At 38.5% G+C, this 13,578-nt stretch overlaps 1 protein-coding gene across 5 annotated transcripts in view; it reads left to right on the top strand.

The window, feature by feature from the left end:
* Positions 1–13,578, top strand: part of LOC126210049 (uncharacterized) — a 128,176-nt gene that overhangs the window by 101,182 nt on the left and 13,416 nt on the right. For all 5 annotated transcript variants that reach the window (XM_049939159.1, XM_049939158.1, XM_049939162.1 and 2 more), the window contains one exon: positions 11,823–11,931. In XM_049939159.1, the coding sequence (XP_049795116.1) occupies positions 11,823–11,931 (109 nt within the window). The remainder of the gene's footprint in view (positions 1–11,822; positions 11,932–13,578) is intronic.

The following is a 13,578-nucleotide window of genomic DNA, read 5'->3' as shown; positions in this document are numbered from 1 at the left end:
AGGAATGATGAATCAAAAACAAGGGTGTGGTCTATATCCTCCTTCAACCCAGTACATAAGCTTGTAAACAAGAGCAAATTTTTTGCATAAGGGCTTTAATTTGTAACCAAGCCCATAAACACCACCACCTTTAATTGTGCCCTTGGTGGCTATGTAACAATACTGCTGCAACTGAGGTACTATACCATTGGCTTAAGGGATGTTCAGGGGCTGCGTTCTGTGGCCTCTACACTCTAAAACTTGTATGAGGACATATCTAAGTACGAAATGATGACATTCTCTGTGGTACAATGTTCAATTTATTCTGCTAACATTTTGAAGTGGTGCTGTAGTGCGTTATCCTGGCATAAATGTCATTCCCTAATTACTGTATGAATGTGGTACCAGTCAAAGTGTATAAGTAGTCCAACAACAGATTTTGCAGGAACTGCAGACAATGTTTTCTGGTAAGACAATTACCTACAGTACCTGGAGTCAATGAGCAGAATATCAACTGTACCATGCCACAACTGAGAAATGCCTCAAAAAGGATTGCCCATAGTAGTATTGGGATTTTGAACTGCACATGTATTAGACATGCTGTTGTCATTTATCCCATCATGCATGTTGTTTTTGTTGTGGTCTTCAGTCCTGAGACTCGTTTGATGCAGCTCTCCATGCTACTCTATCCTGTGCAAGCTTCTTCATCTCCCAGTACCTACTGCAACCTAGATCCTTCTGAATCTGCTTAGTATATTCATCTCTTGGTCTCCCCCTACGATTTTTACCCTCCACGCTGCCCTCCAATACTAAATTGGTGATCCCTTGATGCCTCAGAACATGTCCTACCAACCGATCCCTTCTTCTGGTCAAGTTGTGCCACAAACTTCTCTTCTCCCCAATCCTATTCAATACTTCCTCATTAGTTATGTGATCTATCCATCTAATCTTCAGCATTCTTCTGCAGCACCACATTTCGAAAGCTTCTATTCTCTTCTTGTCCAAACCATTTACCGTCCACGTTTCACTTCCATACATGGCTACACCATACAAATACTTTCAGAAATGACTTCCTGACACTTAAATCTATACTCAATGTTAACAAATTTCACTTCCTCAGAAACGCTTTCCTTGCCATTGCCAGTCTACATTTTATATCCTCTCTACTTTGACCATCATCAGTTATTTTGCTCCCCAAATAGCAAAACTCATTTACTATTTTAAGCATCTCATTTCCTAATCTAATTCCCTCTGCATCACCCGACTTAATTCGACTACATTCCATTATCCTCGTTTTGCTTTTGTTGATGTTCATCTTATATCCTCCCTTCAAGACACCATCCATTCCGTTCAACTGCTCTTCCAAGTCCTCTGACAGAATTACAATGTCATCGGCGAACCTCAAAGTTTTTATTTCTTCTCCATGGATTTTAATACCTACTCCGAATTTTTCTTTTGTTTCATTTACTGCTTGCTCAGTATACAGATTGAATAACATCGGGGAGAGGCTACAACCCCGTCTCACTCCCTTCCCAACCACTGCTTCCCTTTCATGTCCCTCGACTCTTATAACTGCCATCTGGTTTCTGTACAAATTGTTAATAGCCTTTTGCTCCCTGTATTTTACCCCTGCCACCTTTAGAATTTGAAAGAGAGTATTCCAGTCAACATTGTCAAAAGCTTTCTCTAAGTCTACAAATGCTAGAAACGTAGGTTTGCCTTTCCTTAATCTTTCTTCTAAGATAAGTCGTAAGGTCAGTATTGCCTCACGTGTTCCAGTATTTCTATGGAATCCAAACTGATCTTCCCCGAAGTCGGCTTCTACTAGTTTTTCCATTCGTCTGTAAAGAATTCGTGTTAGTATTTTGCTGCTGTGGCTTATTAAACTGATTGTTCGGTAATTTTCACATCTGTCAACACCTGCTTTCTTTGGGATTGGAATTATTATATTCTTCTTGAAGTCTGAGGGTGTTTCACCTGTTTCATACATCTTGCTCACCAGATGGTAGAGTTTTGTCAGGACTGGCGCTCCCAAGGCCGTCAGTAGTTCCAATGGAATGTTGTCTACTCCAGGGGCCTTGTTTTGACTCAGGATTTCAGTGCTCTGTCAAACTCTTCATGCAGTATCGTATCTCCCATTTCATCTTCATCTACATCCTCTTCCATTTCCATAATATTGTCCTCAAGTACATCGCCCTTGTATAGACCCTCTATATACTGCTTCCACCTTTCTGCTTTCCCTTCTTTGCTTAGAACTGGGTTTCCATCTGAGCTCTTGATATTCATACAAGTGGTTCTCTTATCTCCAAAGGTCTCTTTAATTTTCCTGTAGGCAGTATCTATCTTACCCCTAGTGAGATAAGCCTCTACATCCTTACATTTGTCCTCTAGCCATCCCTGCTTAGCAGTTTTGCACTTCCTGTCGATCTCATTTTTGAGACGTTTGTATTCCTTTTTGCCTGCTTCATTTACTGCATTTTTATATTTTCTCCTTTCATCAATTAAATTCAGTATTTCTTCTGTTACCCAAGGATTTCTACTAGCCCTCGTCTTTTTACATACTTGATCCTCTGCTGCCTTCACTACTTCATCCCTCAAAGCTACCCATTCTTCTTCTACTGTATTTCTTTCCCCCATTCCTGTCAATTGTTCCCTTATGCTCTCCCTGAAACTCTGTACAACCTCTGGTTCTTTCAGTTTATCCAGGTCCCATCTCCTTAAATTCCCACCTTTTTGCAGTTTCTTCAGTTTTAATCTACAGGTCATAACCAATAGATTGTGGTCAGAGTCCACATCTGCCCCTGGAAATGTCTTACAATTTAAAACCTGGTTCCTAAATCTCTGTCTTACCATTATATAATCTATCTGATACCTTTTAGTATCTCCAGGGTTCTTCCATGTATACAACCTTCTATCATGATTCTTAAACCAAGTGTTAGCTATGATTAAGTTGTGCTCTGTGCAGAATTCTACCAGGCGGCTTCCTATTTCATTTCTTAGCCCCAATCCATATTCACCTACTACGTTTCCTTCTCTCCCTTTTCCTACACTCGAATTCCAATCACCCATGACTATTAAATTTTCGTCTCCCTTCACTATCTGAATAATTTCTTTTATTTCATCATACTTTTCTTCAATTTCTTCGTCATCTGCAGAGCTAGTTGGCATATAAACTTGTACTACTGTAGTAGGTGTGGGCTTCGTATCTATCTTGGCCACAATAATGCGTTCAATATGCTGTTTGTAGTAGCTTACCTGCATTCCTATTTTCCTATTCATTATTAAAGCTACTCCTGCATTACCCCCATTTGACTTTGTGTTTATAACCCTGTAGTCACCTGACCAGAAGTCTTGTTCCTCCTGCCACCGAACTTCACTCATTCCCACTATATCTAACTTTAACCTATCCATTTCCCTTTTTAAATTTTCTAACCTACCTGCCCGATTAAGGGATCTGACATTTCACGCTCCGATCCGTAGAACGCCAGTTTTCTTTCTCCTGATAACGACCCACTCTTGAGTAGTCCCCGCTCGGAGATCCGAATGGAGGACTATTTTACCTCTGGAATATTTTACCCAAGAGGACGCCATCATCTAATGCAGTAAACCTGCATGCCCTCGGGAAAAATTACGGCCGTAGTGTCCCCTTGATTTCAGCCGTTCGCAGTACCAGCACAGCAAGGCCGTTTTGGTTATTGTTACAAGGCCAGATCAGTCAATCATCCAGACTGTTGCCCTTGCAACTACTGAAAAGGCTGCTGCCCCTCTTCAGGAACCACACATTTGTCTGGCCTCTCAACAGATACCCTTCCGTTGTGGTTGCACCTACGGTACGGCTATCTGCATCGCTGAGGCACGCAAGCGTCTCCACCAACGGCAAGGTTCATGGTTCATGCATAAATGTTGATTTACCAGTTAACAGAACTTGTGCTGTCACAGTCATTTCAGCTACCCACTCACCTGGCAACTATTTTTTACTTAATGGTGCCGCCCACACACATTGTGATGCAAACCCTGTTTGTGTGCTACATGCCACATGTATACATGGCATATATCAAGTTGCACAAAAATTTGGCTAGAGTGTAATAGAGACACCCTGCCTCTTTCCCCCCATTCCTCCCTCTGGAATCTTGGTTGTGATGACAGACTCGTGTTGAAAAGCAACAAGTTGGTTGTGATTTGGAGAAGTCAGTAAATCTGAATGTGAAAGAGAGGTTCTGATAAGAAAGGGATCTTTAGTGTGGCTTGATATATACATTTGTGCCATGTTTAATACTGATCACTGTAAAAATTGAAACTGGAAGGTAAAACTCGGGAAAATTTGTCAGATGACAGAGGAGACTTTAAAAAGTATTTTCTACATTCACACTCCCCAAACCAATATTAAGTGCCTGGCATTAACTCTTATCAGTGATTTTTCCACTGCTACTTGGACTAAATTACATTGAATGAAGAATGTTCTCCACGCCATCACAAATCCTGGCTTTGTCAGTTTGATACAAGATGAGTGTTGGGAAGAAAACCACATACACTCATTGTATTAAAATGTTTGACGGTTGGTTTTGTGTGGATTTCCACAGTCAAGAAGCTGTGTTTATTACACTTGAACATAAGAATCCTGCATTTCCATTTAAATAGCCATAGTCATATACCAATGTATATTCTGCATTTGTAAATATCCTTGCTGTCACAGTCTAGGCCAATCAATCACATTACCCTTTTTAATTCAAGCAATCATTCATTTTTTCACAAGCCGAGTGTACATCAATTTGCAGCTGAAATTGAAGTGGCATACATAGCACCATGAATTTCTAATAGGTGAATCTCAGCTAATTTTGAGGTCAGACTATATTGTTATATGATGGTTTCCTTTCACTCCAATCCAATCCAGCCACTTTGTTTCACAGTTCATCTCACAAAGGAAAATGTTCAGGAATATGAACAGCGTAAATGTTTACATCAGCAACAAACAAGACAATTATAGAAATTTAACCTGTGCACTGAGTCGACAATAAAGTTCCGCTTAACATAACTTAGGAAATTGGAAGGAAAACTCTTACTTTGAAGAAAGCACGTGTTTTTTGAGTTATATTAAATAGTATGTGTCGATCTTCTAATGGTAGATTGATATGTTTCATTAGATAGCTATTTTTCAAATAAAATGGACAACATGAACTTTGTGCAGTGGTTGCTCATCTGAAAATGTTTTAATCCAATGTTTGGACACACAAGATTGAATTACTCTTTTCTGTAGTGAGTTTTTGCTATAGCACTGAATGAGGGTAAAGAGTTGATTGAAGTAGAGTGTTACAAAGAAATTATTAGAATTACAGGGCTACCGTTTGTGTGTTTGCTTAGCAGCACTGCAGAACTTGCAGTATACGAGTGTATTGAGGAGAAACAGACATGACAAGAATTGACAATATGGAAGATCAGTGTGAAGCAAACAAGTCATGTAAACTTGGGCTTAGTTCTTGGCAGTGTGTGCAATACAAATGTTTGATAATGATAAGCTTTGCAATTTTGGCATCTGGAATATGCATATTGAATGTTTACACCATTTTCATAAAATTTTAGTGTGCATTTTCTCATTTGATGTTATGTAGGCAGGAGCTCTTTATGAGTATAGCTCTTCTTGGGTGGTGTGGTGCTATATGTATTTACACATGTAGACTATCCTGACAAGATATTTGTGTGGAATGTATTTCTTTTTGCAGTGGAAATGTGTTTCTGTTCAATAATGTCACAGGCTGTTAACTGTGTGATGAATATCCCATGGAATAGTGTTACAGAGACCTTTTGACCTGCTTTATGGAACTGGTTCTCGTTATAGTACCCATGGAGGTGACACAGTGTTTAAGACATTGGAATTGCATTCAAGATAATGAAGAATCAAATCCCCATATGCTTATCCAGTTTTAGGTTTTATACGGTCTCTTCAAATTTCTTAAAGAAAATGCAAGATGGTTTCTTTGAAAAGAACATGGCTGATGTTGATTCTCATCCTTCCACAATCCAAGCTTGAGTGTTATCCCAAAAGACCTTCTCGTTGACAGAACATGAAACCCCAAACTTCCTCCCTTCTTCCTAGTGCCCATTTCATACTAAATCTATGGAACAAACAGCGACTAAATGAGTCTGGCAACATTATTCGTTAACTTGAATATGGATTCAAAACTTGATGTTGTACACTGAGAAGTGGCATGCTGTATATTAGGATAGCGAAATGTTCCCACTGAAATGGCAATGGTACATTAATACTCTTCTCCTACTGTGACCTTATTGTATCCTATCCCAAACTATGGGTGACAATTCCCTGCTTTCCTGGGTGTAGTTTTTGTTGTTATTGTAGTTTTCAGACAAAAAATTGGTTTGATACAGCTCTCCATGCTACTCTATCCTGTGCAAGCCTCTTCATCTCCAAATAATTACTGCAACTTACATCCTTCTGAATTTGCTTACTGTATTCATCTCTTTGTCTCCCTCTACAATTTTTACGCCCCACAGTTCCTTCCAATACTAAATTGGTGATCCCTTGATGTCTCAGAATGTGACCTATCAATCAATCCCATCTTCCAGTCAGGTTATGCCACAAATTTCTTTTCTCCCCAGTTTTATGCAGTATCTCCTCAGTAGTATGTGAGCTACCCGTCTGATCTTCAGCATTCTTCTGTAGAACCACATTTCACATACTTCTATTCTCTTCTGGCCTAAACTGTTAATCATCCACATTTCACATCCATGCAGATACTTTCAGAAAAGACTTTGTAACACCTAAATCTATATTTGATGTTTAAAAATTTCTTTTCTTCAAAAATGCTTTTCTTGCCACTGCCAGTCTACATTTTATATCCTCTCTAATTTGTAGTTCGACAATTGTCAGCTATTCTGCTGCCCAAATAACAAAACTCATCCACTACATGTATCTCATTTCCTTATCTAGTTCCCTCAGCATCGCCTGATTTACGTAGACTACATTCTAGTATCATTGGTTTTCTTTTGTTGATGTTCATCTTATGTCATCCTTTCAACATACTGTCCATTCTGTGCAATGGCTGTTCCAAGTCTTTTGCTGTCTTTGACAGAATTACTATGTCATTGGCAAACCTCAAAGTTTATATTTCTTCTCCCTGAGCTTTACTTCCTATTCCAAAATTTTCTTTGGTTTCCGTTACTGCTTGTTCATTGTACAGAATGAATAACATTGGTGAAAGGGTACAATTCTGTCTCACTCCCTTCTCAGTCACTGATTCCCTTTGTAGCCCTCAATTATGCCACCCGGTTGCTGTATAAATCGTAAATAGCCTTTCACTCTCTGTACTTTATTCCTGCTACCTTCAGAATTTCAAAAAGGGTATTCCAGTCAACATTGTCAAAAGTTGTCTCTAAGTCTACAAATGCTATAAACATAAGTTGGTCTTTCCTTAACCTATCTTCTAAGATAAGTTACAGGGCCAGTGTTGCTTTTAATGGTAAGTAAAGGAAAGCCTGCGGTGGAAGCCTTTGATCACCCAGTCAACCTGACTGTAGAGAGAGTGGAATGCAGTTTACTGTTTGCTGCAGCACTAGGAGGAGGAAAGTGACAGGTCCCTTGTGCTGGCCCCCTTTTATGCCCAGGAAAGGTCCCCAGTATCCATTCTGACAGCAGGCTGAGTGGATCTGGGGCCATCCTAGAGGGTCAGGAACAGGGAAAAATACCCACTCCAACCCAGGATTTAACACAGGACCTCTAAGGCTGGGGCTAGTGCTCTGTCTGCTAGCCCAGCACAGCAACTTTGCTTGTAATAGTATGGTTTAGTTGGGATCGAAGAATGATGTGGATAATGAAGGCTGTTGGAACAGTCAATTATGGGTAGCAAACTATTTGTATATTATGTCATTTGTTACGTGAACACCAATAACCAAAAATACATCATGTCTGAAAAAAAAAAATTATGCCACAACTTTCAATTAATTCTTTCACACGGTAACTTCCATCCAGCCAAAAATCCTGACAGGAATAAACAATCCCATATCAAACATGCTATCTGGAATAGTAAATAACATGATATGTGCTATGGCACATACATTGATGTGCCAACCTCTCACAAATGCTGCTGACCTACTGTAACTACCAAATGACTCAAATCTTGCACCTGACATAAACAACAATTACAAAATCTTCTTAAAATCATGTGGTAGATTGTTCATAAAACACAGTATGATAAAATCTTCTTGAAGTTGTATGGCACAGGTTTCATAAGAGACATTTTGTAGTAAATAACAACTGCAGGCTGCTAAAAATCTTACACCTAGTATGAGGGTACTAAACACTATTATTTTGTTCCATCTAAAAATATTAAAAAAACTTCTATTAATGTAAATGATTTTCATTTGGTATGTTCCTCCATCTTCAAGGTTTTCAAGAGGTTTCCATAGGTCATTAGGTAAATGCTGGAATTGGAGATCCCCTCCCTAATAAGAGTCCCGGTTGGGATTCCCCTTATCCCACTCTCGGCCTGGTAGGATATTTGTCTGTAATTGACATGTCCCACAACAGTTCCCCCTGCTCTCATGAGATGGGCAAAAAAAGTTCATTCCATCATCAGTTTGTGTTTATTGCTGTTACCAGGCCTCGTAGGGTATGCAATGTGGTTGAACAAAATCAGACATTAAGTGATTACTGTGAAGAACATAGAGATGGTGCGTACTAGTGTGAGAAAGCGTTATCTGCACCCGACAGAGGGTGAAAACGTCCTCATGTGGGTCTCCTTTTGGTTGGCTGGTTGAATTATGCAGCATGTGCATTTGTGGGGGATTCACACGTGACAGTGGCCTGATGCTGGACTCCAAAGGAATGTGGGGGCAGGCATACTCATCTTCAAGGTTACGGTCAACCACATCTGACTGCCAAAAGGGAGGGTCACGGTGTTGTGTACCGAACATACTGTAACCCCTTCACATCTGCAAGTATGGCAGGGGCCCCGGTAGAAATCCCATTCTTCCATTGTTTTGTAGAGGCATAGCAGTGTTATCACAGTTACTTGGCATTCTCTCTTTTTTTAGGGTGTAGATGATACATACTCTCGTAATGATCCTATGTTTTAAATATTAAGTTCCTTCTTTCCTGTGGCTGTATGTATCATCATGTACCAATAGTCGTGTAGCAACAGCTGGATAAGCTGTGCCCAGTAGCAAAAAGAATATAGTCTTTGCCTGTTAACAATATATCATGATTTATCATTGTCATTTTGTTGCAGATAAACACCACAAGCTGCAAAGAGTTTTTATTTTTAATATTCTGCAAAATAGTATGACCTTTGAGGTCATCATAGGGCATAACTTTTAAGCTTTTTCATGGCAAACACCACATGTCTCTAATTTTAAAATGTGACTCACGTTTATTTCTCACTGTAATCATTTGTCAGTGCAGTCATAGATCACAAAATAAAATTTAGATGTGTTGTAATAACCATGAAAAATTTAAATGTTCTCCCAGATGATGGCTACAAGATTCAGACTACTTGTAGAATAATAGTAATGAAAATTTTAGCAGTGTTTGGTGGCTATTTATAACAAAATGTCTTTTATAAAAGCTGTGACACACAATTTTAAGAAGAGTTTGTTACAATGTCTTTTACGGATGTTGTACCAAGTAGTGCAGACTGAGGTTGAGGACTATTTTACTTCCGGGACAGTGTTGTCCATTGTTCCAGCCAAAAATGTGTGTGTGTGTGTGTGTGTATGTGTGTGTGTGATATTTAGTAGTAGCATCTAAGGAGTTTAGAATGTTAGTACGGATACTACCAAATGAAAATTGTAAGGCAAGTTATGTATTGTGATAGCTCAGTTTTCAACAACATTGTCTGTGGATGGCAAGAGTCAGTGTTTGAATCCCAGAATCCCATTTTACCCCACAGTTCAGTTCTCATTATAGTGACCCAAAGCTTCCACTCATTTTGCTGTGATCGTGATATGACAAGCTTTTCCAGAACCTTTCTTAAACCATTTTCTGTACAGAATACATTCAGTTCCTACTCCATCTGAACAATGGAAAATACAGGGTGGAAAAACAATATGAATTAGATTGCTACTTACCACACAGAGCAAACACTGAGTGGCAGATTTGAAAGAAGACTATTAGTAAATATCAGCTTTGAGACAAAGTCCTCCGTCGTCATGTATTAGATGGTTGTATTGCTAAGTGGGCATTAAACAGTGAGAAATAAATGAAACTAGTATGAGACTCCCCTAATATGTACAGCACTGCTACAAAAAGTACTTCAGGGGTCAAGAAAATCCAAGATTAATAATTTTTACTGCTGTATACTTGCTTTTTTAAAGTAAATGAGGCACTTTAAAATAATTGTTGGCATTCAAAAACTTGTTTTTAACAGACAAAATGCAGTAAGTAATTTAGAGAATCCATTTGAGTACTGGTATGGTCTTTCAGTTGTTCTGTGTGAGCAGTAACAAAGTTGAAAATGTTACTTGGTTTTTAAGGATATAGAGTGTAGGTGATAACTTGTTTCTTACAATGCAGCATAGTTTTCCAAGACAAAAAGGATAACATAAATTTCACACTTCCTGGCAGAATATAATATGACAAATGCTAACGGTATGTGCCGCTGCACGAAGTCTGCAGCCGTTCCACCTGACTAGAAGTCAAACAACTTGGAGCACTTCAGTTTTTATGATACAGACATGCCGCTAAATGTAACACCAGCAAAACAAGTTGAAATGTTTGACATTTCATTGAAGGAATCCCAACTGTTGTGGCGTTAACGCCCTCATTTCTTGTTTGTAGACTCAAAGGCTTGCCATCACATTGAAATTAGAGACTGTTTAAAACTTCCAAACCAACGCAGGGCACATTTCAAAGCAGTTCTGTATTTTCTACTGTGGCAGAAGGGGATGTGTTAGCAACTGAACTAGAAGAGTGTAAATATTACACAGCCAATGCACGGTTCAGACATTTGTTTAGGCAGTTTTAATGTTCATATTATGTGTTTATCTTTCTAACAGTGTGTAGACCAGTTTAAATTTTAGCTTTATGCTACAGTGATCTGAATTTCATTGCTCAGCATGTCTCCCATAATCTTTTGTGTGAGTATTTCATTTTATGTGTGACAGGTGTGGGCTCCACTTTTGTAAAATGAAAATAAAAGTAATGTAAATCCTTCTAAAGTGAGTCAGCAAAAAGTGAAAGCTAGTATAAAACTCAGCTATAGGAATTGTGATTTACCAAATGAATATATGCTGACTGCAACAACTAAGGTTTTAGGGCCATTAATATTAGCTTTCTAGGCAAATGCATTGATCTGTAACTCTACATTATATGATGAGGGAACTAAACACCATTATTTTGTTCCACCTAAAAATATTAAAAAAAACTTCTGTTAATGTAAATGATCTTCATTTGGTATGTTCCTCCATGTGTTTGAATAACACAGTTCATTTTAGTGTAGTTGGGTGTTTTTTTTTCTGACTGTTTGATGTTAGCTCCTGTGCACCGTGTTTCACTGAAAAAAATATGGATTGTGCTTCTTGTAAAAATGACCTTGTGTGTTGCACAAGAAACAAAATTCCGTAAGAGAATGGATATTCAGTACCTTTATCTGTAAAATATATTTCACTGATTTTTACACTATACATGGTTATGCTGGAATTGCTCTCCTATGATGTGCATTCTGCATGGATGTGCTAATTGTAAAAACATGAGGTATCACTGTTTGTGATATGGCTGATTTATTTTAAATGACTGCATGAGAAAGAGTTAACATCAGAAGGTGATAGAGACAAACAAAATATTTTAAATGCATTACATGTTTTTTTCTTTTAAAGTTATATGTTCTTTTTTGCAGTAAGAAGCTACGGTGAGACATGTTTCTTTGACGTGCAGTGCAATGATCACCGCATGGTGTGTGAGCCAGACAGCACCAACACATCAGTGAGAAGATGCCTCTGTGACAGGTTATTCCCGCATTACTGTAGCATAGGCAGTGTGTTCATTTTTCTGTTCAAGTCAGATTTTAAGTAAATTAGCATTTCAATACTAAATGTTTTGTAGTGTCTCTTGTTTCACAGCTATAGCCATCTACATTAAATCTTTGTACATACTCTGCAAGCCATTGTATATGGTGCATGGTGGAGGGTATCTTGTGCCATTACTAGTCATTTCCTATCCTACTCCACATGCAAAAAGAGCAAGGAAAAAGTGACTATCTATATGCCTCAGTACGAGCCCTAATTTCTCTTATCTTATCTTTGTAGTCTTTACGCAAAATGACTGTGTCAAACAGTGCAGTCTTTATGCTGTATTCAAACATTATGGGATTGTTCTTTCTACTCATGTGTTTTAAGTTACTTTTTCTACATAAAGAGCAAGCTGCCATCTGTCATACCAGCTAGAAATTTTGTCTAATTTATCTCCTGTAGTCACTCAACCTGTACACCACAGCATCAGCAGCAAACAGCTGCAATTTGCTGCTGGCTCTACCTGTCAGATTATATACATAAATAAGAGCAGTCATTTCAAACTTCCCTGAAGCATTCCTGATGATACCCTTGTCTCTTATGAACACTTGCCACCAAGGACAATGTACTGGGTTTTATTACTTAAGAAGTCTGCCATCTAAAATTACATGCTCTATTGAGTGACATCATTATGACTCTCTGTTAGTGTTTAGAATAAGTACAATTGGGAATTTCAGGTGTATTAGTAATGTTCATAAGTATGAGACACAAAACAAAGTTTCACAGGGAAATACGCAGAATAGCTCTACGTAAGGAAAGTTTGCTACATCTACCATAACTTTTATTCCATGCTTTGCTTCAAAGACTTGAGCAGATTTCAGGTTTATACAAGTTCAAAAAAGAACCTGACCACAGGCTGATAGTCAACAATTTCTGTGGAAATGATGAATTTATGAAGCATCTGTATTAAATTATATACATTACATGAAATTTCTACATTAATTCACCAGTCACATATGATAGCATGGTCTCAGTAATAGTGCAGTGTGTTCCATGACAGTAGCATACAATATGATCAAGAGACAGTTTACAAAATTTACAACAGAATAGAGAGACAAGCTTCCACAAACAGTTAACACGATATATGAAAAATTGTAAGTAGGTATTCATGTTTAATTAAACTGTTTGCCCGCATCTCGTGGTCGTGCGGTAGCGTTCTCGCTTCCCACGCCCGGGTTCCCGGGTTCGATTCCCGGCGGGGTCAGGGATTTTCTCTGCCTCGTGATGGCTGGGTGTTGTGTGCTGTCCTTAGGTTAGTTAGGTTTAAGTAGTTCTAAGTTCTAGGGGACTTATGACCACAGCAGTTGAGTCCCATAGTGCTCAGAGCCATTTGAACCATTTTTTAAACTGTTTATTTGAGTATATTTGATTAATGTACACATTCAGATAACATTCACATAATGCATATTGTATACAGATGGATAAATAAATAAAAAGAAGTAAGAACATGATTTAGTTTCTCATGAAGGATCGTTAGAGCTGGGGCACTAGACTGAACTGGACATGAACAGGGAAGGAAATTGGCCATGTCCTTTCTCTGGTATTCCCACTTGAGAAGTTCGAAATCCCACTAGAACAACAGCG

This window comes from Schistocerca nitens, chromosome 10 (genome assembly GCF_023898315.1).
Source record: "Schistocerca nitens isolate TAMUIC-IGC-003100 chromosome 10, iqSchNite1.1, whole genome shotgun sequence".
Taxonomy (NCBI): Eukaryota; Metazoa; Arthropoda; class Insecta; order Orthoptera; family Acrididae; genus Schistocerca; species Schistocerca nitens.
Note: the sequence above shows the minus strand (reverse complement) of the source record. Positions and strands in the feature narration are given on the sequence as shown.